Here is a 24583-nt window from a genome sequence, read left to right as displayed (position 1 = left end):
TCTTCCTCTGTATCGTAGAGAAACCTCTCTTTTCCCTTTGCCTCGGCCAACAGACGTGCCTTATCTTCGCCCAGAAGAGGCCCCAGGCTGAGCGAGGTGACCTCCAGAGATCTCCTCAGGGCGGTGGGAGAGTATTGGTGACTCTTAGGCCAAATCTCCTGGCTTTTGTGAGGGCCCCGGATGGTGCAGAGGGAAGGCCTCCTATGTTTTCTTAAACATTTACGAACTTTGCCGATGTTTCTTAGCTAAATTCTAGTGGAATTTTGTCTGCTAGTTATTCCTAGGCTGTAGATCAGTAACGCTGCAGTGCAGACTTGGAGTGGGTCACGACTTCCATTTTGCTAAGGTTCTGAGAATTCCCGCAACCCACGGCCGCCTCGGCTTCTGCAGGGCTCATCTGTTGTGTCCTCAGGCACATGGTTCAGAGCCGTTCCCCCCATGGACTTTTTGGCAGGTTTTCTTTCCTTGTCCTGCAGTCCCGCCAGCCCCACTAGGGGATGCTGCAGACACGCCTTTGATGCCCACGGTGAGCCGCCGAGCAGTCCCCTGGGCTGGTGGTGCTCTGCGCATGTGCCTTGCACGGCTGCCTTCCCAGGGCTGGCTTCTGCTGTACAGGCTTAGCCTCCCTGGAAAGTGGCTCTTCACAGGGGGTCCCGGGACCAGCAGCGGCAGGAGACCGTGTCCGACGTACTAGAATGCTCCGAATGCTCCACCCTGACCTGCCGAGTCAGAGACCCAGCCTTCCCACGACTCTCCTGCACCTCAAGTTTGAGAACTGCCCTAGAATGTTCTCCGATGGGATTTAAACATTCAGAGCCTGGTTGCTGGTGCAGCATCCCCGGTTCTTTCCAGTGGTCAGGACAGTTGCTTTTCTGCTTCCTAGTAAGTGTTTCCTTATTAGAGTGCCCACAGAGTGTTTGTGGACGCCCCTGGGAGTCACTCACGTAGGGAACAATGAGGACCGCCGGCTGCTACAGGTGCAAGTTCCTTGAAAACTATGTGCTTTAGAAAAGTTAGCCCATGCTGTCAGCATTTTTCATCTTTATAGAAAATATGCGGTACGAGGGGTTTGCTTCTTGAGGATAAAACTTGGGGTGTCACGTTGACTTCCGTGGTGCAAATGAGCAGCTCCTTGTCGCCAAGTTCTGGGAAGTCCCACCATTGCTTCCAGGAGGTGGCTGTGCTGCCCCCAGGGCTGTCTGCTGCCTCCACCCCGCCCCACCAGTCTGTCGCAGACAGCGCTGGCTTGTTAGAGTTCGCGCTCCAGCTGGTCGCTTTTCTCTTTGACCTTGTGGGCCTACATGAACATCTCTAAAATCTGAATTTTCCTTTTTTTATTTTCCATTTTAGTGTAGAAAAGATGACGATGGGGATACAAGTGTTGTTGTTGAAAAGGACCATTTCATGGATGATTTCTTCCATCAGGTAAGAGCCATTCGATGAAGCCCAGCTAGACTTTCTTCTTTAAACACAGTTAGTGTAACTGTGTGTGTGTGGTATTTGAAATAATGCTAAATGTAACATTTGCAAAAGTTGTTTCTGTTAACGGACATTCTCTAGAATTTTTCATGCCCTGAACATACCTGGTTGTATTGAGCCATTCTTCCTGGTAAGAGGCTTGGGGAGGGGCTGCTGGGAGTGGTGGTTTGCAGCCCTGGACCCCAGGTCCCCTGTCCTCCCCAAGGAGGAGCTCTACACTCCCGCCTTGGGCGGCGCTTCTCTCAATGTGGAGCTGGGGCCGGGAGATAGCTCCTCTGTGGCTAGGCTGGCTCTGGGAGACCTGCCACGCCCTGTAGTAGGCCTGTGTCTCACAGGTCCTCACCCCAGGGCCCCCTCGTCCTTTAGAGAACGGCATGCCAGTCCTGGTGGCAGGGGTGCCCCTTGGCTGATGCGTGCACAGGATGCTACTTCTCTTGTTTCTCCTGGAGCAGCAGCAGGTCCCTGGATGGTGACCGTATGTGTCCTAGAGCTCATAACGCAGAAACATTTCTGAGATCATTGAACGCATCTTCAGTTCTTCTGCAGAGTGTAATGCGTGAACAGGTATATAACTGTGGGAACACTGCCATCCGTCCGCTTGGCCTTTCTCCGAGGTGTCGGCCCTGGCCCAGCAGCCTGGGACCGCGTTCCCTGGGGCTGACCGCGACGCTTGTCTGCTCCCACGGGCTTGCTGCAGAACCTTTCCTCTCCCTTGTAGCTCCCCAAGGCTGGTTCTGGGCTTAAACCTAAGTCCTATTTCACCAAATTTTCCATGATTTCACATTTTTGAATTTGAGTCACAGAACAAATATTTTGACTTTGTTAAACATGAAGAAAGATGTCCGTTACCGTTATTTAATGATGAAAACTGCCCTTGCATGGTTTGCCGTGGTTGTGTGAACCTGGTCTGATAGTGTCATTGGCTCTTGAATGCTCGGACAGTCTGAACGGGCCTATAAGTGTGCAGATGTGATTAAAAAAAAGTAATATATTGGGGTGCTTATATGGCTCACTCAGTGAAGTGTCTGCCTTTGGCTCAGGTCATGATCTCAGGGTCCTGGGATCGAGTCCCACATCGGGCTCTCTGCTCAGTGGACAGCCTGCTTCTCTCTCTGCCTCTGCTCCTGCTCATACTCATGCTCTTGTGCTCGTTCTCTCTCAAATAAATATAAATAAAGTCCTAAAAGTGTACTGTTTTAATACAAATATATGAAAAGTTAGCAGTTTTCAGAGTTTGCTGAATATCTAGGATTAGTGTAGCTGTGGGGTTTCTTGTATTTATGATGTTAGCTCCTGATTGTACCTAGTGGGAAAACCATGAAAGTCATTGTTTGATACAGGGACTCACTTTAAAGTGCAAAGCAGTTACGATATTGCATTTCCTGGTTTCCCTTTGGAAGTGAGACCCTCGTATTGTCTTGACTTTACCTATTCACTTTGTGAAATTATTTTTGTATTTTACCCCCTTTACCTGCTTAATTCTTTCATGCCAGTTCCTTGTGAAAATGTAGTTCTTAAAGACTCTCCTGGTGTTAATGAAATGTTGCTGTTATGTCTGATGCAAGACTCGTATACCACAGACCCGGCTCTTGGTTTCTGGGAACCACGTGCTGACCCGGCTTGGCTGTGGCACCCCAGAAGTGGGAGAACGGTGTGTGGGCTCGGGGGCAGCAGAACCCAACTGAAGTTAGGTTCTCACTTGTTAAATAGTTGTTTCATTTCACAGTCAAGCTTCGTGGAGTGACTTCTTAGACAAATAGACAACGATATTGTTAACACAAACTTGTTTTTAGAGAGCGGCATTCAGATCTTAAACATCACAAAGAATGTTGTAAAAGATAGGATTTTGTACCTGGCTGGTGTTTGGTTAAGGACTTAGGATGGTGCCCTACTGGGTGACCAGGGAACATCCCCTTTGTGAAGGTGATTTGTAAGGGACAGAAAGAGACCCCATGCCATGGCCCTCCTGGCTGTCGGTGGGAGTGGGCACCACCGTGACTGCGGCGTTGCCCCCTGGCACTGTGCGGGGAGTGTGACAGCCTCCTTTCCTTTCTGGGCCACACTAGGGCTGCTGTTGGGGAGGCTGAGGGGGTGTCTACTGCAGAACTCTGCGGGGGCCAAATGGTGTCTTTTCTCCCGATGACTGTAGTTTCCTGCAGAATCGGCACTTTCAGGGCCGCTGGTGGGGCTGCCGGTCTGCACACTGAACCCAGAGCATCGCTGCATGTGTTTACACCTTCATGAGGAACTAGCAGATGTTTAAAAGAATCAGCTTTTATTTTATTAATTGTTTTTGCACGTGAAGTCCGTAAAGTCCTACAGGAATTATGTGTGGCTGGAAATCGCCTCCAGGCCCCGTGGTAACGGCCGTGCTCCTTTCTCGGAAGGCAGCGTTCTGTGTTACCCTCTCCTCCAACACTTGGGTTTTCCAGATGTGCTTTCCAGCTGGGCCCTGGGGCCTCTGGGGAAGCCAAGACCCCTTCATGGAGTCCATGTGGTCAAGACCATCTTTATAGTGATACGAAGTCCTCCTTTCCTCTCCTTCTCTCACGAGTATATATGTGGACTTAGTCTCTCCCCGCTGCTGTCACAAATTAGCACGATCGAGTGGCTTTTCCCCCGACATGCATTCGTCATCAATCGGTCCCCGCCGGACCTGAAAGGAGCCTGCCGGCAGGGCTGGCTCCTTCTGGAGGCTCCAGGGAAGAGGCTGCTCAAGTTGGCACACCCCCGTCTTCCAGATTTGACCCTCCGCCTCCTTTTTGTGAGGAGTCCTGTGGCTGCTTGGGGGCGACTCAGACAGTCCAGGATAATTTCCCATCTTAAGACTCTCAGCCCCATCCGCAGAGTCCCTTGTAAGGGGACACTCACGGGACTGGGATGTGGGCTACTGCCACAACATGCAGTGGTTTTGTAATTACTGTTTTAAAACAAATCAGTAAATATTTAAGCTATTTTTCTGGTGTGATAATTATGGATGCATGGATCCATTTGGATAAATCTCACTGGTGAGTACCTTACATTTTGAAACAAGCATTGAATAGTTTAGATCATGGGAGGTGAAAACGGACTATGAAGGCTTGGCCCTGTTGGCTGCGAACACCTCCCCACACGGAGGCGTAGCCACCGCCTCCTCGACTGCTCAGAGCGCTGGGTGCGTGGCCGTGTGCCTCCAGTGACCGTCACCTATGCTAACGCTTGGCTATTGATTGTTAAGGTTTTTCCCACCTGATAGTTCTGTTAGTGAATGTTGGTTGATATCGCCTTAGTCATGGGAGTATGGATCTTAACATGATAATTTTCTTTATCTTTAAAATAAGTAATTATCAATGTGAGAATTGAAAAAGGCTGGTATTTCTTGATGTGATTGTTCATTTCCTTCCTTCCTTTTTCCTTCCCTTTCTAGGTAATAGGAAGGGGTAGCAAGTTGGAATTTGCTACAACAGTGATGGCTGTTTGTATCTGTCCTAGGTTGAGGAGATCAGGAACAGTACAGATAAAATAGCTCAATATGTTGAAGAAGTAAAGAAAAACCACAGCATCATACTTTCTGCACCAAACCCAGAAGGAAGTAAGTCACTGGCTTTAAAAACTGTGCCCGTCTCTCTCTCACTGCCTGTGAACCAGGCCTCAGCCCTGACTGCACGCGCGCCGTGGCGCAGGGAGCTTGTCAGGATCCCGGAAGTCGGCAGCCGCCCTGCCCCGCCCCGCCATTCCGACGCACTTCTCTCCCTCTGCTCCTCTCCCTGCTCCTGCTCACTCTCTCTAGGATAAAGTAAATCTTTAAACAAAATAAAGGAAAGTTAGTAAGAGACTGAGTTGGAAAGCAGCATTTGTTAGGGCAGGTTTACGGGGATCTTAAGTGTTCAGGAAAGGTTGTTCTATATGGAGTGTGCTGTTCTGGATGTCTGTTCAGAAACGATTTTAAGTTAACCAGGACTGAGGACCTTGGTAATTATAAGGGAGTGTTTCCTTGATCTGGAGAGATAAATTTTGAAAACTTTAAAGGTAGGATGGTTGGGGCCCCTGGGTGGCTCAGTTGGTTAAGCATCTGCTATTGGCTCAGGTATGATCCCGGGGTCCTGGGATCGAGCCCCGCATCGGGCTCCCTGCTCAGCTGGGGGTCTGCTACTCCCTCTCCCTCTGCTGCTCCCCCTGCTTGTGTGCGTGCTCTCTCTATCTGACAAATAAAATCTTAAAAAAAAAACAAAGGTAAGATAGATCTGGATAAGCCAGAGATTGTGACTTGGAAACCATCCATCATTTTGGGGAAGAATTGGTATCTTTACAATATTATATCTTTTAATCCGTAAAAGGGTCTGTCCCTCTACAATTTTCATTTCTTTGATCTCTCTCAGTCGTGCTCACAGGGTTTGGTGTAGGGACCGCACACACCTCGCACTGTGTTTCTTACAAGGCGGCTAGTGTAAACAGTGTAACAGTACCTGCCGCAGGTTGTGTTCGCTGTTTGTTTCTGTGTCTAGAAGTACGGTGGGTTCTTACACGTTGACCCATTATCTCACCTAATTACCTATTAATGCGGTTAATTTCTGTGTAGATCCACGTTGGGTTGGCTCTGCGCCCAGACATGTGATCTGCGAATAATGACGCTTTTCCCTTCGCTTTGTGCAATTTTTAGTGGACTTACTTCAGTGGCCTCTGATACGGGGTTAAGTGGAAGTGGTGGTGGGGACACTTGTTCTCAACCTCGGAGGAAAGCTGAAAGCAACTTTTTGTTAGAGAATTATTTGGTATATAGCCTTACGTTGACAAAATAAAGATATTACATGGAAAATGAACACGTTCTTAATTTTTTTTTAAAGATTTTATTTATTTATTTGACAGACAGATATCACAAGTAGAGAGGCAGGCAGAAAGAGAGAGAGATCACAAGTAGGCAGAGAGGCAGGCAGAGAGACGGGGAAGCAGGCTCCCGGCCTAGCAGAGAGCCCGATGCGGGGCTCGATCCCAGGACCCTGAGATCATGACCCGAGCCGAAGGCAGAGGCTTCACCCACGGAGCCACCCAGGCACCCCAGCATGTTCTTAATTTTAAGATTTTGCGTGTCTTGTAAAATAATGCTTTGACCCTCAGTAGGTGCCTTACCTTATGGTTTAGAAGGCCGTTTCCTGAAACGTGTTCCGGGGCATGAATGTCGTCACCAGCCTGTGAGACAGGAGCTGCGGCCCCTCGTCACGCCGGACCCCCTCTTGGGAGGTTCATGTCCTCAGGAATAAAGACCCCGAGCAGTACGGCCTAAATAAAGTCCCGTTTACCTTAGTAGTGTGTTCCACGCACTTATTTGCCCACAGAACTTTTCATGTAACATCTACTAATATCTTGATTCTTGGGGAAAATTGAATTTGAATGAATATTAGCATTTTTTCTTTCTTTTTCTTTTGAATAATTTACCTCCAAAGAACTTACACGGGTAACACTGCCCTTTGAATGCAGACAGAGCTCTTTTTTTTTTTTTTTAAAGATTTTATTTATTTATTTGACAGACAGAGATCACAAGTAGGCAGACAGGCAGGCAGAGAGAGAGGAGGAAGCAAGCTCCTGGAGCAGAGAGCCTGATGTGGGGCTCGATCCCAGGACCCTGGGATCACGACCTGAGCTGAAGGCAGTGGCTTTAACCCACTGAGCCGCCCAGGTGCCCCACAGGCAGAGCTCTTAATGCTTCCCAGTAGTCCCTTCTGGGCTGTGAATAAAACTATTGCTCTGGTCTTTTGTCTGTTTCATGACAGAGTGTGAACCAAAATGTGGGAGGCACTATCCTAGTGCCTACTTAGTTGACCCTTGAAAAGAGAAGCACAGTTGATGTCCTGTGGAACTGGGCCCTGGGAGGGGGGAGCCTGGGGCGATGCACAGGCTGCCGGCCCCTGGCAGGCGGGGGTGCCTTGGCACTCTCCCTGCCCAGCTCCGGGGTGGGGTACTCGACGGGTGGACGGGCTGCCCAGGCCCACCAGGCCGCACCCTAGTGTCCTGTTCCTGGGCCTGTTCCTGCTGGATCAAGGGACTGGCACCATTAGACATGCTCTCTATAGTTTCAGCGTGAACATTTTCAAATCGACGGGAAGGTTGCAGTGACGGTGCGTGGGCCTCAGCAGTTGTCCACATTGGCTACGCTGACCTTTGTGTGTGCGCCTCTACGGACACACACTGTAAGTGCTGTCGTGTGTGATGTGTGTGTTCCGTGTGTGCTGTTATTTGTGCTGACTCCTTTCAGAGTGACCATTTTGGGGCTCATCTCCGAAGGACACTCTTGCTCGCTGGCACTATTCATCTGGCTGGGGACAGTAACGCTGACTCAGTGCTGTTGCCTGATGGGCAGCCCTGTTCTCGCCCCAAGCCTGGTCCCGTGACACCTTCTGTAGCCAGCTGTTTCCCTCCTTCCAGGGCTGGGCCAGACGCATGTGCGGCAGAAAGCTGGGGGTCAAGGCCTTCACAACTGGAGGACTGGGCCTTTCATCACGGGGGGCGTCCCTCCCACTGCCACTAACGGATGCTCTCTGTGCCCTTGCAGCCACATTGCCTGCGTGAACAGAGCTCTCTGGTTTGCCTTGATTTGTGGCTGTGGGATCGCTTTCCCGCCACTTACTTTCTTTCTTTTTAAAAAGGTTTTATTTATTTATTTGACAAAGATCACAAGTAGGCGGAGAGGCAGGCAGAGAGAGAGGGGGAAGCAGGCTCCCCGCCGAACAGAGAGCCCGATGCGGGACTTGATCCCAGGACCCTGGGATCATGACCTGAGCCGAAGGCAGAGGCTTTAACCCACTGAGCCACCCAGGCGCCCCTCCCTGCCACTTTCTGATGATCTTCCCATAGCTGTGTGCCTAATGTGTTTCTCTCATCTTTTATACATACAGTATTACAGGGTTTGTCACTTTTCCAGTCTGGTCATTTTTGGTCTCTACGTGCTTGTAGGCTGTTACCGAGCATTACTGATATATTGGGGTGGACATTCACAATCATGTTTGTTTTTCATTTTTCTTGCTTGTTCTCCGTTACTTCTCTCTTTTTTCAGGCTTTCTTTTGGCTTAGGTTTTAAGAATTTTATCCCCTCCACCGCTGGCTTGTTTATGAGTCCGATTTTCTGTTGTTGGAGTGCTGTCCTCTGGAGTACAGCGTGCATTCTTGACTTAACGTCCAACAGGAATCTGTGTTTTTACTACTTTCAGGTGATACAGGGACCTCAGAAACTTTAACCGCATCTGTTCTTGTATGCACATATGGTCGTACGTACGTGATGCATAAAAGTAATGTAAACGTTTGTACCATGAACGCCCATTCAGATCCCCCGTGTGCATACCCCAACCAGTGCGCCTTATTTTTCTTTGAGTCTCACAACTTCCATCTGAGATCGTTTCTTTCTAAAAAGCACTCTTAGGGGGCACCTGGATGGCTCAGTTGTTAAGCGTCTGCCTTCTGCTCAGGTCATCATCTCAGGGTCCTGGGATCGAATTCTGCATCGGGCTCTCTGCTCAGCGGGGAGCTTGCGACTCCCTCTCCCACCCTCCCACTTGTGTTCCCTCTTTTGCTGTTTCACTCTGTCAAATAAATAAAAATAAAAAATCTTTAAGAAAAAAAGCACTCTTTGTTACTGCTTTTAGTAGGGAACATGCAGTTATCTGCAATTTTCCAACTATAATCTTGTTCTTGAAGGATGTTTTCACTGAGTGGTGAAAGTAATTTTCTTTGACCATCTTGAAGATTCTTAAGTAATCTTTATGGTGCCTTTTTTTTTCTTTTTTTAAAGACAGCTGTTGAATTGTAGCTTTTAAAACACTTGGTCTTTGGTCTTTGGTTTAGCGATTTTGCCCTGGATGCGGTTTTCTCTCCGTTTGCGCTGCTTTTCCTGTTAGCCTCCTGGGCCCCTGGGTCTGTGCCTCCGGCCGCCTGGGCCACTTTGTCCTCACGAGCCGTCCCTCTTCGGGAGACCCGCAGTCTGCGTGTTCAGGCCTTTTCCCTGTGCCCGTGGTTCCCCTGCCCCCCGTTCTGTTCTCGCCCCCGTCTCGCTGTCCCGTTGGGGAGTCTGCGGTTCATCTGCAGACCCCTCTTCACCCGTTGAGTGATTTCTGGGTGAGATATTTTCAGTCCTGGAATTTCACTTGGTTTCTTTCTGTACTGATTTTCTGACAAAATTCTTAATCTTGTATTTCACCCCTTTGGACGTAATGATCCCACCGTGTCTGATGATCCACGCCCTGGTGCCCCTGGGGTCTGTGTGCCTCCACTGTGGTTCTTTGTGCGCCTGGCTGTTTGGGACTGGGCCCCAGGTTTTGTGCATAAAAGCTTGTGGCAGTAATTTGAGTCCTCCTTTTCTAGAAGATGATCTTTAAACATTTCTGACAGATGGCCAGGGGCGGCAGCAGTTCTGGGTGTAGTTTGGGAGGGTCGGATGAGCTGCGCCACGGTCCCCTCCTCCAGAGCTTTGCGGCTCTCCTCTCCTCTCCCCTGCCTCCAGCTTCAAGCTGCTCCAGTCGCTGGCTCCCCTCTCCGGGTGTCTTCCTGCCTTGTTAGCTTTAATGCCTTCAAGCAGATTGAAACACATTCTGTCCAGCTTTCCTGACGGTTCTCAGCAGGAGTGTTTATCGTGCCACATCCTTTCCCCAGTGGTTTGAAATGCCACCTTTGCCACGGATAAACTTATGGCTCTTCTCTGTCCCTCGGAGGGATCAGATCTGGTCATGCCTCGTCCATTTCCCTCACGAACACCTGAGCCCCTGCCTGCCTGTGTGAGCGGGGAGTCCGGGATCCGTCCTGGAACAGCCCAGGGCTTTTGTATCCAGAGTGGGGTGCTCCTGGGGAGTACCAGCTGGGGGACGGGGCTCTGATCCATCCGAGGCTCCAGGCTCGGTTCTCAGTTACGGAGGCTTTGGTGCCCCCCTCCTCCCCGACCGCGGCTCGTAGCCGTTTCCCAAGTCTGCCGTGCCGTGTCCTCAGCAGGGCCGCACGCCTGCACATGTTCTGCCCCGAGTGCATTTTCCTGTAGACTCCTGCACGGCTCTCCCTCTCCAGACACAGTGGCTGTGTCTGGGGGCTTAGCCTCAGCCTTCCCAGTGCGGAGACAAGCACTTCCGGGAGGAACCTGCTTCAATCAGGCAGAGATGAGCACAAAGGAAATCAAACACATGGGAGAACTTCTTTCCAGAATATGGTTAAATTTCTGCTTCCTTCCTTAGGTCTAGGTGTTAGCAACAGAGTCAGTGAACTGTTTCAGCAGTTAATTGCTGTCATCCAGCTCTTCCGAAATGTAGGTGTACCTTACAGTCACCTGCGGGCTGGTTAGGTCGGATTGCAGGCCGCAGGTCCCACCTTGAGTAGGTCTGGGCGGGGCCCAGGAATGTGCATTTCTACCAGGACCCCACCTAGTGCTGAGGCTCCTTGGTCTGGGAGCCCCACTTTGAGACCCAAACACTTGAATATTTACCAGGAGTGTTGTTCCATTTAAGTTAATTGTGTATTATAGCTTAGATGTCCTTTTTTTTTTAATTTTAAAGAAATAAAAGAAGAACTTGAAGATCTGAACAAAGAAATCAAGAAAACTGCTAACAAAATCCGAGCCAAGCTGAAGTGTGAGTTTACAGCTTTGACTGTGTGTAATGGGTGATGGGGGCATGTGGGTAAACTGTGTTTCCCTTATAATCTCTGATTCTTGACATTTTTACAAGTCATAAGTGTGAGTGCTTTAATTTGTGTGAACTTGGGGTAGTGGCCTTTGCGTTACTCATTGTTCTAGAATTCTTAGCTGCTGGCTCTAAGGACTGCACGCAGGGAGCTAAAGCTAACAGTGTTAATCTGCAAATTCAGGATAGAACAGCTAGTTCGTATTCATCAAGGTTAATTAAACATTTGCTTATAAGTTGTTAATCTCTCATCGAGGCCTATTTTTATGACATTTTTTGCTGAATTACAGGTATTTCAGAAGGTGAGTAGCCTTTCATACTAAGCTCCAGTTCTTAAATAGTTTCCTAAGTGCGTAGGAGTTTAGCTTCCTGTGCTCGGGTTCAGCTCCAAGAGGTGGTTTCTGAGAGGTTTGGGCATAAACAGGGCTGCCAGGAAGACACTTTGTATCTGATTGTTACAAAGGAGCATTCAAACCCAGGACATCTTGGCGGATCAGGAAGAACTTTTGTTGGCGCATTGCAGACAGGTGGGGGCAGGGAGATGACCGCCCCCAGCCTTTGGCCACACCCTTCAGCGCTGCACCCCTCGGGCTCCACCTGCCCTGGTGGCTTCATCAGCACGTGTGTCAGTGTAGTGAAGACCAGAAGGATTTTCACCCCAAAATACAACCATGGGCCATGATCATATCCACACAGTTTTTTTTTTTTTTTTTTAAGATTTTATTTATTTATTTGTCACAGAGAGAGAGAGAGACCGTGAGAGAGGGAACACAAGCAGGGGGAGTGGGAGAGGGAGAAGCAGGCCCCCTGCGGAGCAGGGAACCTGGTGTGGGGCTCGATCGCAGGACGCTAGGATCATGACCTGAGCCGAAGGCAGACGCTTAATGACTGAGCCACCCAGGCGCCCCAAGACACATTTATTAGGAAATATCCCGTCAGAATTTACGCTTCCCCAGTGTTCTTTGAGTTTCTTTTTACAGTGTGCTGGGACTGGGTTCCAGATGAGGGCCATACCCTGTGATTGGTGGCGTGTCACGTGTCACTTAAAGTTTTTAAAACTCAGACTCTCCTTCCATCTTCCCCTCTTTTTTCTTTTGGTTGGAGAAACCAGGACATTTGTCCATCAGAGTTTGCCATGCTTCAGGGTTTGAAAGCTCTGTATCTCCTGTAGACGGATGGTTAAGTTCTCCAAACTCCAACAGAGTCAGGTGATTTCTTTTGTTTGTTTTTCTTTTCAATGTTAAGATAGAACATGTGGTTTTATTTTGTGGTGTTACCACGGACGGATGATCATTATTAAGACCCGTACACCTATGAGGAATTGGAAAGATAAGAAAAGCAGCTGGAGAGTTGGCTTGAGAAACTTCTGTGTTTTAGTTTGAGAGGTGACTCTTTCCCTGTCTGTCTGCAGCGATTGAGCACAGCGTCGATCAGGATGAGAGCGGGAGCCGGGCTTCGGTGGATCTTCGCATCCGAAGAACCCAGGTTTGGCTGTCGCCCTCGCCCAGACGGCAGCGATGTGTGGAATAGGTCTCTTTACTGCTTTCAGATTCGAAGTCGTTCATCTTTCTGTCCATTAATCCTTACAACATCTCTGCATACAAGGAGGGGATCTACAGATGTCCTCCTTATTATGAAGGAGAAGGGTATTCCATCCGTCAACAGGGTTCTGCTCTGAAGAGCAGTGTTATCGGAATTATCCGAGTCCCTGGAGGGTGGGGGGTGGGGTCCACACCTTCTAAAGGTTTGTGGTGCGGACGGTGGTGTCCAGTATGCTAGCTTCTGCTTGACAAGGGGGTGTCCGGCGCGCAGGCCCAGCCGCGTCCGGTGAGGCGGGAACCACGGGTGAGCTCGAGTCCCAGCGTCCACGTCTGTGCAGTGGGGGCCCTGAAGGGTCCGGGCCGGTGGCGCACGGGAAGTTGTCGGCATGGGTTCTGTCCCAGAGTTGGCTGCTGGTCCTCTCACTTTCTGTCTGAAGGACTCCCATGACGGCTTTAGTTTTCCTGGTGTCATATTTTGTATGTCACTTTCAGCAGAAGAAATGGTCATTATATATTAATTTCTTCTGTGTTAATAGCATTCTGTACTATCTCGGAAATTTGTGGAAGTTATGACAGAATATAATGAGGCACAGACTCTGTTCCGGGAGCGGAGCAAAGGACGGATACAACGTCAGCTAGAAATAAGTGAGTAGAGGAAAATGCTTTTTGTTAAAAACATACTATTCTTAAGGTCTGACATCAAAGTACTGTAACTTCAGAAGAGTTATTCCATCTCTATTTTGGTCAATATTGCAAAACCTAAAACCTTTTCATGGCTTCCTGTTCACTGAATCACCAGAACATTTTCTTTATTTACATCCTTTGGAAAATCCTTGGTGACTGGACTTTAAATTATTTTCTAATCAGCTTTACTTTTAGAGTGTTAATCAGATATGGAAAACTTCCAGCCGTTGTCTCCCCAAGTACTTTTCTGTTGCTCCCAACCCACTGTGCCCTATCTGGGGAGACAGTCTCAGAGGGCCTCACAGGGCTGTGTGTCTGGCGAGCAAGTGTGGGCGGCCCTTTGCTCCAGTCTGCCTTGCAAGGACCCGTGCATTGCCGTCAGCCTGGGATGGTAGGGCTCCAGTTTTCCTCCAGGCAGAAGGCACTTTGCTGACCACTTAAAGGTCAGTCAGCTGTGCCCGCTCCCCGTTAGCGAAGACCAACCACCTCCTCAGCTGTGGCGTGAGCTCACGACGGGCGTGGCGGCCACCAGGGCTGTGGGCTTTGTGCACCTCCTCAGGGACTTGGGGAGCCCAGGATAGCCGCGAGTGTGAACCTTGTCAAACAGCATTTCATCGTATTTACAGAGACTCAGTTATATCTCACACCAGTGACATGCAGAGTGGACAGGTCAGCGGCTCTAGTGGGTCACAAGGCCAGTTGTACAACATCTTAGCCCCAAAGATGTACACCTACATCTGTCACTCCTCGGGCCTCTTCCCCTGAGCCCTAGGCAGCCACTGACCTCTACCAACTGGCCTGTTTTGGACACTTCATATACATGTAGTCACACAATATGTGCCCTTTTGTGACTGGCCTCTTTCACTTAACACAGATTTTTTGAGACGCAGCCATCTGCTGCCTGCTGGCTCAGGCACCATCGTGCAGATGAGCCACACTGTGTCTCTCTGGGGCCCAGATGATGGACTTTTGGGTCATTTCCTGATGACAATATGGATAATGCTATTGTCAACTTTCTCTTTAGATGAGATTTTCATTATTATGACGTTCATTTAATTTTGTCTTTCATGGCACAAATTGAAAAAAATAAGAATTATCAATTGCGTGTTTTCGAAAACCTGTGGATGTATTTCTTAGAGAGCATTAATACATTTAACTCAAGGAAAAAATACCATCAGCCAACACATAGCGAGTATTAAAGCCCCTGATTCTAATTGTTCAGTCTCTAGTTGTGACCTTCTAGTCTATGCTGATAACACACCCTTTATCCGTAAGCCAGAGGTAACTTTTAGAAAAACGTGTGGTTCCAGATACACGTGACGTCCTCCTTAGCGTTGGTTCTCATTCTTACTAAAGTTAGGTTTTATGACCCGTCCCAGTGACGAGGCTCTTCTGAGAGTTTTCCGGTTTTTCCCGTTTCTTAGTCTTAGGTCAGTTTCTCTCCACATTAACACTCATTTAAGAAAATACATTTGAAGGGTCCGAAAAGCCCTTAAAAACGTAAACTCGGGTGGTAGTTGGTGACGTCTGGCTGAGAGGGTCGTTTACAAACGTGGGCGCGTCCTGAGTGGAGTCTGTGTTCGTCTTGCAGCCGGGAGAGCCACGACGGACGACGAGCTGGAGGAGATGCTGGAGAGCGGGAGCCCTTCTGTCTTCACGGCGGACGTGAGCGCCCGGGAGGCCGCGGCCACGTGCCCGCACGCGTCTGCCTGCGCCTCACTCCCGAAGCAGCCCCGAGTTCATCAGTATTTCTCTTTTGTGTTTGTTTTTCAAAGATTATATCAGATTCTCAAATTACTAGACAAGCGCTCAATGAAATTGAGTCTCGTCACAAGGACATCATGAGGCTGGAGACCAGCATCCGGGAGCTGCACGAGATGTTCACGGACATGGCCATGTTCGTGGAGACCCAGGTAACGGCGCACAGCTCCCTGTCTCCCAGACGCACAGTGGCCCTCTGTGGAATCTCCTAGCAGGGTCCCGCGTGGCCAAGAGAGCCGGAGCTGTGGGTCCAGTCTCAGAAGTCAGAAGTGGCTTGCGGCGTTACTGTGAGGCGGGAATGCTGGCAACAGCTTCAGCTTGCGACAGAGAGGGACTGGCTTCGTACTCGAAGTCTGTGTGTGCACAGGACAGCCTGTGACGCAGGCCCGGGCAGACTTTGGTTCAGGAAGATTTTTAGTGAGACGTACAAATATCGAGCTGGAATTGTGAATGAAGAGGGAGATACAAAGTCTTACGTGTGTACATACCCATCTGCGTAAGCGTAATCCTGTAGCACGCACGCACGCCTGTGTGTGTACATGGCATGAGCGCAGCCGCGCACAACAGTGTTCACAGAGGGAAAGAGATCTATCAAGTGAGGTAACATGGGACTGTAGGAATTTAATTTTCTTCTCTAAAATACATGTATTTCTCAAGTGTTCTACAAGGAGCACGTATTAGAACGGTAGTTGGAAGAAACGTTTAAAAGAGTGAGCCCTAAATTTAGGGTACTGTCTGTGACACACACACAAGCCTGTGCCCACGGCATGGTGGTCTAATTCTTGGTTTGTCCAGGACACAGGTGGGGAGGGCAGGCCACCCCAGGGAAGAGGGTGGAAGGAGTGTAGACAGTTCCTCACATAATGTAAAATCCAGTGTCGAATACAGGCTGGTGTGTTCTGACTCCTGGGACCTGAATCAGGCCCTCCCTGATGTTTCCAGTACGGAGTGAGGCCTGTGCGCGGCTGCTCGTTGATTCAGGGGTTAGGATTCTGGTGACATCCACACTGTGGGAGGGTCCATGTCACACATCTTCGGTAGATCGTGTCCTCATGCCCCCGGAGCCTGGTTTCGGGGTCTGCTCTGGCGGGAGCAGTCTGGTGCGAAGTTTCGAACCCGACCAGCTTATTTTCTGGATTACGTGAGCGGTGACGAGAAGCCCATCCTTGTATGGGATTCATTCTCCATGTGTGTCCCTGAACTTTAGAAGAACACTGTTTATTTTGAGGACGTTTATCATAAAACGTGGAAAGCTCAGGTACTGTGTGATTGGCAGGAAAACCCAGCAGCCCCAGGGAGGGGGTCCGGGGGTGGGGCATGGGCTCACTCTTGTTTGGCTTGGGTGGGGCCCTTGCCTTCCCACACCAGAAGTTTCTGCCAGCTTCCTGTCTTCAGGGAGGGTTCTGCAGTAAGGGTGCTACACTGTTTCTGTAATTACGGAAGGTTTCAGAGCACCTTCGACTAACTATGATGGTTCTACAGCAGATGTGTTGCATCAAGGTCCGTTAGGAAAGGGCTGTGTTCTTAGCTTTGTGTTATGGTCTCCTTGTAGAAGAGTGTTAGTAACGCTTTATGTCGGCTCCTCAAGCTCAGACTGTTGCGTAGTCAGAGGTGCTAGTGAGTGCGGGAGGTAACGGTCGTCCTTTTCCACTGCTGCCGGCGTTGCTGCAGGTTGTCTGCCGTGGACGGAGAGCAGGTACTGTCCCCTCTCCCCTCGCTCCTCCCTGCGCTCGCCTCGCCCCACGCACTTCCTGAAGCTCGTCAGCCTAGTGTCACACATACGCTGCTCTTGGTTTTCTGGTGTTCTAAGGAGACCACGGCAGTGTGCCGCCCACTCAACCCGATGTCGTCGTACATCGCGTATGTGCGCGCGTCAGGAAGGCGCTGGGCTGCGCGCACACGAGAGCACATCTCAGAGTGTCCTTGACATGCCTTTCACCCTCAGCCTTGCTGCCCACCCCTCTCATCTGTGCTCATTCTTCTTAAGACATAAATTCTGATCATTTTGTATTGGCATGTGTACAGTGGTTTCATCTGTCCGTAAACGTGGAAAACATTCGGTGTCTATTACATGCATATTATGTCCCGTGAAGCCTTTGTCGGTGCTCCGTGGCTGTCGTAAGATACGCGCTCAGGTGTTTCGGGGATGTCCTCTGAGCCTGGAACTTTCTGTCTTAAGGGCGAAATGATCAACAACATAGAAAAGAACGTGATGAACGCCACAGACTACGTGGAGCGCGCGAAAGAAGAGACGAAGAGAGCCGTTAGGTACCGCAGCAAAGCTAGACGGGTGAGTCCGCCTCCTAAGACTTGGAGTGCACGCTTCTGTTGTGCTGGCTTCGAGGGTGGTGTGTTGAGGTAGCCCTCCTTAAAAGGGATTCCAGGAAATAAATGATTCCTTAAATTCTTATTTCACTCTCAAATGGAAGTGGTTCTGTTTGCTGAACAGTGAAGGTTGTGTAGGGAAATGTGTTGACCATGAGCTTCTATGTTCTGCGGCCCCACGTTTCTCCAGAGACCTCCGTGTCTGGAGGGGGCGTAAAGCTAATGGGACCGGAATTCTAGAAGCTGTTGGTCACACATGTTGTGCTGCAAACCCTTGATTCTTCCCTCGAGTTACTTGCTGATTCTCTGGTTTGGAGGAGGAAGAGCGTTGCTGAGGCCGGACTGCGGCGTTCTGTAGCCACGGCCGTTCAGGCTCTGTGAAGGGGTTGTCTGTACCCGAATCCTGTGTGAGTTGTGAGCAAAGCTCTTCCAAGAAGACAGCGACACGGTGGAATTAAGTTCTAACTCAGGGAGAAGAAAGCTCTCTCCGGGTTTCACGGGTGTCCTTGCCGGCTGTTCTTGCTGTCCTTGTCCCCAGTGTGGGGAGGACCACACAAAGTCCCCGCTGCTGCCTCCCGTCCCGGGAGAGGGCTGTGCGGCTTCACCGTGCCTTTCTGGTCGGGGGTTTCCATGCGCTGCCCGCAGAGTGCAGGCAAGAAAGGAAGGGCGGGGGTGTGTGCGCAGAGGCCGCGGTGCTCACGGTACGTGGGCCGCAACTCCGGGGCCCCTCTGGGCTCTCCTCGCAGCCTGCATCTCCCGGGCCTATCCGAGCGCGCTCCTGTCCTTGAAGCATGACGTCAGTCTGTGTCACCACTCTTTAAAATACTCCTGCGTGAAGGAGGTGATACGGTCCACGTGTGAGTTCTCAGTCTGCTTCCAGGCACACTGTGGACTAGTGTGACAAGGTCATTAGCCAAGCGCCGGTCCCTTCCTTTCCCTAACCAGCACAGCAGTGCAGTGAGAACTTTCGTGAAAAGTTGGTTTTACAAAGACAGCAGGCCTCCTGTTAAGTGCAGACTCCGCTGTTGATGAGGCCTCCCTGTCTGGTGTCAGCTGCTCTCCGGCACTGTCCCCACCTCTCCGGTGACACAGCTGACCCCTGACGTCACACGGCTTGTCCACGCTGCTCACTCCACTCCCAGACGCCCCGCTGCCGCATCTGCTCAGCCCTCAGGGCGGGGGGCGCAGCCTTCCTCGGGGTCTTGTGCTTTCTGGGGTGGGGCAGGGGCAGTGGAGGGTCCCCGGCGGACGGCAGACAAACGAGGAACAACAGGGCGGGGCTCCTTCCGGAGCTCTGGCTGCTGGAACAGGGGTCGGGGCCTCCCTCTCTCCAGACTCGCCTGTGGCGCTGATGGAACCCGATAGCCTGAGTTCTAGAACCGTTTATCTCCAAACAGCCTCACCTCGTGCGATTAAAAACCACGCTTTTAAAGAGCTAAAAGCTGTCAAACAATCAGGTGTCCTGTGACTTGGATTTTAAAGCGGCTTCCCGGGGATGGTTCTACTGTCACTGAATGATGCCTTCTGACATGGTGCTAGGAGAGCCCCGTAATGTAACTGACTTGCTTTTCTTTGACAGAAACAGTGGATGATTGTAGCCGTGTCAGTGCCCTGGTTTCCGTAAATGCTCTGATTATCGGTTTATCAGCCAGCAGACGCCCATGCGGATCACGTCCGTGTGTGTGCCCCCGCTGGCACGGCGGAGAGGAACTGACCGCTTGTCCACGCGGCAACCGTCCCGATAAGCTATGCGGCTTGCCCAGTCCCGCCAGCCTGTCCGCGGGGCGGGGCCCAGCGTGTCGCCTGCGGTGCCCGTGCCTGGCTGCGGAGGCCAGGCCGGCCGCCACGTGCACTGGGCGTTACCAGGTGGCTGAGGGTCATCATTCAAGGGCGGCCTTCTCACGTGGCCTGTGAAAGCCTTGGTGTGCAGGTGTGGCAGGGATCCCCTTCCTGCCCGCGGGGAGCCCGCAGCCCAGAGGCGCTCGCTAAGTGAATTCGCACTTCCTGCGTTCATGGATCTTTTCAGGTTTCAGCTTTGGGAATAATTGCAACAACTGAAAGTTGCTTTGTGAGGTCTCCCTACTGCGGGGGTTCCCGGGGGCCGGGGGGAGTGGGAGCAGGGTCTCCGGCAACGTCCTTCGTGTCACACGCGCCTGCTGTGGGTGCTTTGCCCACGCCCCCTCACTGAAGCGAAGGCCGTCAGGTCAGCCCGCCCGCTCGTGAAGGGTCCTGAGTAGAACACATGGTTCTACTTCATGGTAACAGAGGTCTCTAGATCTCTGTTTGCCTTGTTCACCGCTCTCCAAGCTGCAGTACGTTTTGTGTTTTCACTCTGGTCTCTGGTGCACCTGGGACCCTCCTCCCCGCGGGGGCGCTCGGCTGGCATGCGGATGGCGGGCTGCGTCCCTCATCCCGGGCCGGTTGGCCAGCTCCTTCCGAGGGCTGCGGGGCAGCGCCCGGTGGCAGGGTGATGGCAGGTGGTCCTGGGGAGCCCCCTCTCCGGCTGTGAGGGCGACTGCAGACACAGGATGGACATCGAGTGGAGAGGAGGCCTGCGCTGCCATGGGGGCCGGGGGTCCTGAGCCCGAGTTGTCCACGTGCCCCAGGATCCCACGGGAAGTGATTTCAGAAGAGGCTCCGGCTACGGAGCTGGTCGTAGGTCATTCTTCAGAAGGAAGGAGGCTTAGCGCTCTATATTGAGACATTTATGTGATCTTCACGATGCTGTCCTGTTAGCTCTGCTGGAGCTAATATGGTATCTGTGATTTTCTTTGCTAGTATAATTGCATTTAAAAATATTTTTATAATTGCTTTAAAAATATGCATTTTCTTAGTTTTTTCTGGTGGTTGTAATATGGTTGTTTGAACATGGTTACGCTAAAGATTAAAGTTAATGTTTAGGTTGGACCTAGAGATGCTGTTTGGTCATGCTATTGGGTAAAAGCAGGCTTTTCAATGTGATTTTTGGGGGAGCAGTGGGCTTATCGTGGGCCTTGGGCCCAGTTTACTCTAATGTCTTCAAATATGAATACAGAACAGTCCTCATTAATAAAAGCATGCCAGAGTGCGTGTCAACAATTACTACTTTTATACAAATGCAGTGGTTGATGTCTATAATTATACTTCTGAAAATTTATGTTTTCAGCAGAGCCTTCCGGGGGGCCAGGCACCGGACTGTAGGCACTTTGTGGAAGTGAAGTAACACTGCAGCACAGGGGGACACTTGATTCCTGGTCCAAGGAGACAGGCAGAGAGTGCCTGGCCCATGGTTTGTGTCTACGAGTTGGGAGAGCCATGCCTAGAACTCAGAACAGGATTGGCACCCTGGGTGTGCTCTGCCCACTGAGAGAAGGGCGCACGTGTGGTTTGAGCTGTTGGCGGGGTGTTAGACAAGAATGGTGGTTCTATCTGGAGCGCAGGGGATTCGGGGGAGTGCCATCTTGAGCCGGTGGGGAAGGAAGGACACAGGTGCACAGAGCCAGCCCCGGGGTGCAGAAAGTCCGAGCTCATGTATAGGGTGGCCGGGTCTCCCAGGGGCCCCAGGTGGTGGCAGCAAGTGCTGGAGCTGAAGTGTGCCCGCCGATGGGAAGGAAGAAGGGACCCTCCGGAGGCCAGAGGAAAGGTTGTCATCAGATCATTGTGCTGAGCAGAGTTCACGGGCATATGGTGGGATGCGGCTGGGGCTGCAGTCCTCACGCCAGGAATGTGGGGACCTGAAGGTGGCACTCCCTGCCCTCGGAGTGACTGACTGAACGTTTCCTGCGGGCCTGGCACGCAGCGTGGACGGAGCTGCTGCAGGCCGGTGCTGGCTCAGAGCCGTGCCATCTTCGCAGGCGTGTTTCTTAGGCACCGGTGTGGCCTGTGTGTGCGAGCTGGCAGTGCAGGTGATGAGTCTACTGTCCACAAAGGGAACCCAGAGTCATGCAGGACTTCCTGCCTTCTCCCCCGGACGAGTCCCCTGGATGAGACCAGATGCCCTAAGCCAAGGGCGGGCTAGCTTCCAGCTATGCAGGGATGCTTGTTAGCTGAGAACAAAGCTGGCTGTGCTCATAGCCCGGCCTCTGCGCTGCAGATGCGGCGGGAGAAGGGTCAGCGGCTTCCGGTTTCTCACGCATGTGCACACACCTCAGTGCGAAAACACGGGGAGGTTGGAGGTCGGCAAACGAGAGATTCATGTAAGGTTTGAAGATGTGCAGTGCGTCTGGGAATAACAGTTTGTTGTTTCCGTCTGACCACTAGGGAGTGTTCGTTAAGAACCCTCCCGGTGCCGAGTAGACATTGCCTTTCCCTCCAGGAGCATGTGTCGTTGTAACAACACCCGTTTTAGCTACATCCCCTTAATTTAATAGACGTGTGTGTGTAGCTCACAGCTTCGCCCCTGGAGCTTTCCTTCCCCACTCCGTCCTTTTCTGTGACCCGTGGGACTCGTATTTAAACTCTTTCAGATTTTGTTAAATGACATTAGTGATTTCTTTCTTTTGATACTTTGCAAATTAATTAATGTTTTTCTTTATCTTGCAGAAAATGATGTTCATTATTATTTGTGTAATTGTTTTGCTTGTGATCCTTGGAATTGTCCTAGCAACAACGTTGTCATAGCAACCATGTCCCGAGAGCCACTCTCCTCGGAGTCAGACCACACCTGCAGCAAGTCCGCCGCCTCCCGTTCCATGACTGAGCCCCAGGTGCTGTGACCTGTGGCGCTGGGTGCTGACTGTTTCTTAGTGAGGCGAGGGCAGATCTCGACAAGATGCATCGTTCAGGGAAAGTCTGAGTGGGATGGGTGTGACAAGTTGCCCCGAACAGCCCTGGACTCTGAACAGCACATCACAACAATGTAACAATGTGAAACTTTCTTCAGTGGCCTTAAAATAAGGAATTATTGAAAATTTCAATTTTTTTTATATTTCAGTGTTAAAAATACATGTGAAGTTTAATTAGGAATACTTTGTGTTAGGAAGCTAGTAGATCTGAGGTCTGAGCTTTCCTTCTCCACCCCTCCCAGCTAACCTGCTAATTAAGAGACGTTTTTGTACTGTGTTTAATTCGTGTGTGTTTGTTGTTTGCAACAAAAATGTTTATCATCACAGCTGTTTTGTAAGATATCTCTAACTTTTAATGTTTATAAATTGTTTAATATATTAACATCTTAATTCGCTCCATTTTTATATATCAAATATCACCTTTTGAAAGAATGTTCACGACATCGTCAGAGCTGCCTTTACAACCGTTCAGTTTGCCTTCGGCATAGTCCTTGTTGGGTGCCAAGGCCCCAAAATGCCTTTAAGTGCCTTCTGTTGGTAGTGATATGTAGGGCGCTAGTGCCCTTGACACCCCCCAGGACAGTCCCCATTACTGTGCTCGTCTCCACGGCTCGAGATAATAAATCAGTTCCTGCACTGTGAAAGCCCACGGCCTCTTGCTTGTTCATTAGAAATAAACCTTATGTGTCCCTGTTTACATTCCTAAGGCCTGAGCTTAGGATGCTGAGAAGACCAGGATTCAGTCCTTGCTAAACTTGTGGAAATTATTTCCAGACGTTAATTCTTCTAGATGTAAACTGTTGTAAGGAGTCCTCAAATGCTCTTGTTAAGTACTTACTACTCTGCTGAACTACAAAAGTGAATTCCCAGTGTTTACAGGGATCGCTCATTAAAGATTTTTATTGCTTATTCATGTTTAGTATAATAATACAGTTGTTTTTTTGACTTGTAAAGTGTACGCAGTCTCACTAGTGAGTGGACTTCTGAAAGGTAGCAGCTAGGCAAACTGTAAATGAACATGAAGGATGGTCACAATGTCGCTAACTCCGGTGACGGCCGTCGGTGACCGTGTCAGCATGTCTGTGTTCTGATGTTGGGCCGGAAGCGGATGGAGACATTCTTGGTTCCACACAGTAAGTGTGAATGATGCTGAGCGGTTTGGAACTGTGTTCTTTGTGTCCTACAATTAGGAATCCCACTCGTTCCCAATTTATGCATGCGGCAGCTTAGCTTACACTCAGATCTGAACGGGGCATTGCATTTGCTGGCTGATCGTCGCCGCGGTCTCGGAATTACAAGAGGAACCTTCTGGCCGTCACGTGTTTTTAAGAGTCTTGAAACCGCCGGTCAAGGGGGTGTGCTCACTGCCGTGTGCCTACGTCGAGACTCACCTCGAGGGATATTTAAATACTTAGCGATCATGCTTGTATTCGTATAGCTTTTGGGCACCTGTTTGTATAATTATGTCCATGTGTCCATCTGTGTCGTCGTGGTTCTGGCTCTGCTCGTTCAGGTCATCCTCCCTCCTCTGAAGGCCTGACTGAATGTGTGCTGCTGTCGTCAAAGTTACGGAAGTGCCTTTTGATTTCTGTTTAGATAAATAATCCAGTTAGTTATCACATAGCACGTCTGTATGTGTAAGCCTCAAGCACCTGTTTGAGATGGGATTTTTAAAAATATATTTACAGATTCACTTGTTACTTTTTATCATTTTTCCAAATATTTTATGTTTACATTAAAAAAAAAACTGCCAGAGAACTGAAAACAAATTTACTTTTAGTCTTGTCATTTCTGGAAAGATTTTTGGGGACATACTTTATTGCATATCCATTAATAAATTGTTCTACTGAGAAAACTACTCTTACCTCTGTGGCCATTATTATGTATCATAATGTGAGTTAATGGTGTTAGCGGTTTTGATAGGTTTGGGTTATTTGTGTCATTATTACAAGCCTCTATGACTTGTGTCTCAGGGCCCGTCTTTCTTGCTGCTCACAACAAATGCTAATTCAGGGGACTTGGGGTACATTTCAGAGTTACTGACTGCCAGTGCTTATGTCCATTCGACAGAGTCTCCTTTGTTAATGGGGTGGGCGGGGATGTCCTTGTGCCCCCAGTGCTCTGAGCTGTTTATCCTCTTTTTTTTTTTTTTAAAGATTTTATTTATTTATTTGTCAGAGAGAGAGAGCATAAGCAGGCAAGAATGGCAGGCAGAGGCAGAGAGAGAAGCAGGCTCCCCACTGAGCAAGGAGCCTGATGGGGGACTTGATCCAAGGACTCTAGGATCACAACCTGAGCCAAAGGCAGTGGCCTAACCCACTGAGCCACTCAGGTGTCCCTATCCTCTATTTCTTAATCCTCTTTTAGAATTTTTCTTTTTTTCTTTATTTAAAGGATTTTA

General features: G+C 50.0%; 1 protein-coding gene across 3 annotated transcripts in view; it reads left to right on the top strand.

Annotated features, from left to right (window-relative positions):
* Positions 1-24040, top strand: part of STX2 (syntaxin 2) — a 32015-nt gene extending 7975 nt beyond the window's left edge. Inside the window, exons 2-10 of one of the 3 annotated variants that reach the window (XM_080821816.1) lie at positions 1351-1425; positions 4951-5050; positions 10983-11057; positions 12520-12593; positions 13186-13294; positions 14925-14998; positions 15109-15246; positions 17274-17384; positions 22002-24040. In XM_080821816.1, the coding sequence (XP_080677942.1) occupies positions 1351-1425; positions 4951-5050; positions 10983-11057; positions 12520-12593; positions 13186-13294; positions 14925-14998; positions 15109-15246; positions 17274-17384; positions 22002-22097 (852 nt within the window). In that variant the 3' untranslated portion in view covers positions 22098-24040. Of the gene's footprint in view, positions 1-1350; positions 1426-4950; positions 5051-10982; positions 11058-12519; positions 12594-13185; positions 13295-14924; positions 14999-15108; positions 15247-17273; positions 17385-18998; positions 19175-21940 lie in introns of those variants that run through there. The other 2 variants (XM_080821817.1, XM_080821818.1) reach the window with 2 other exon arrangements.
* The last annotated feature ends 543 nt before the right edge of the window (positions 24041-24583 follow it).

The sequence above is a fragment of the Martes martes genome, assembly GCF_963455335.1.
Source record: "Martes martes genome assembly, chromosome: 13".
Lineage (NCBI taxonomy): Eukaryota > Metazoa > Chordata > Mammalia > Carnivora > Mustelidae > Martes > Martes martes.
Note: the sequence above shows the minus strand (reverse complement) of the source record. Positions and strands in the feature narration are given on the sequence as shown.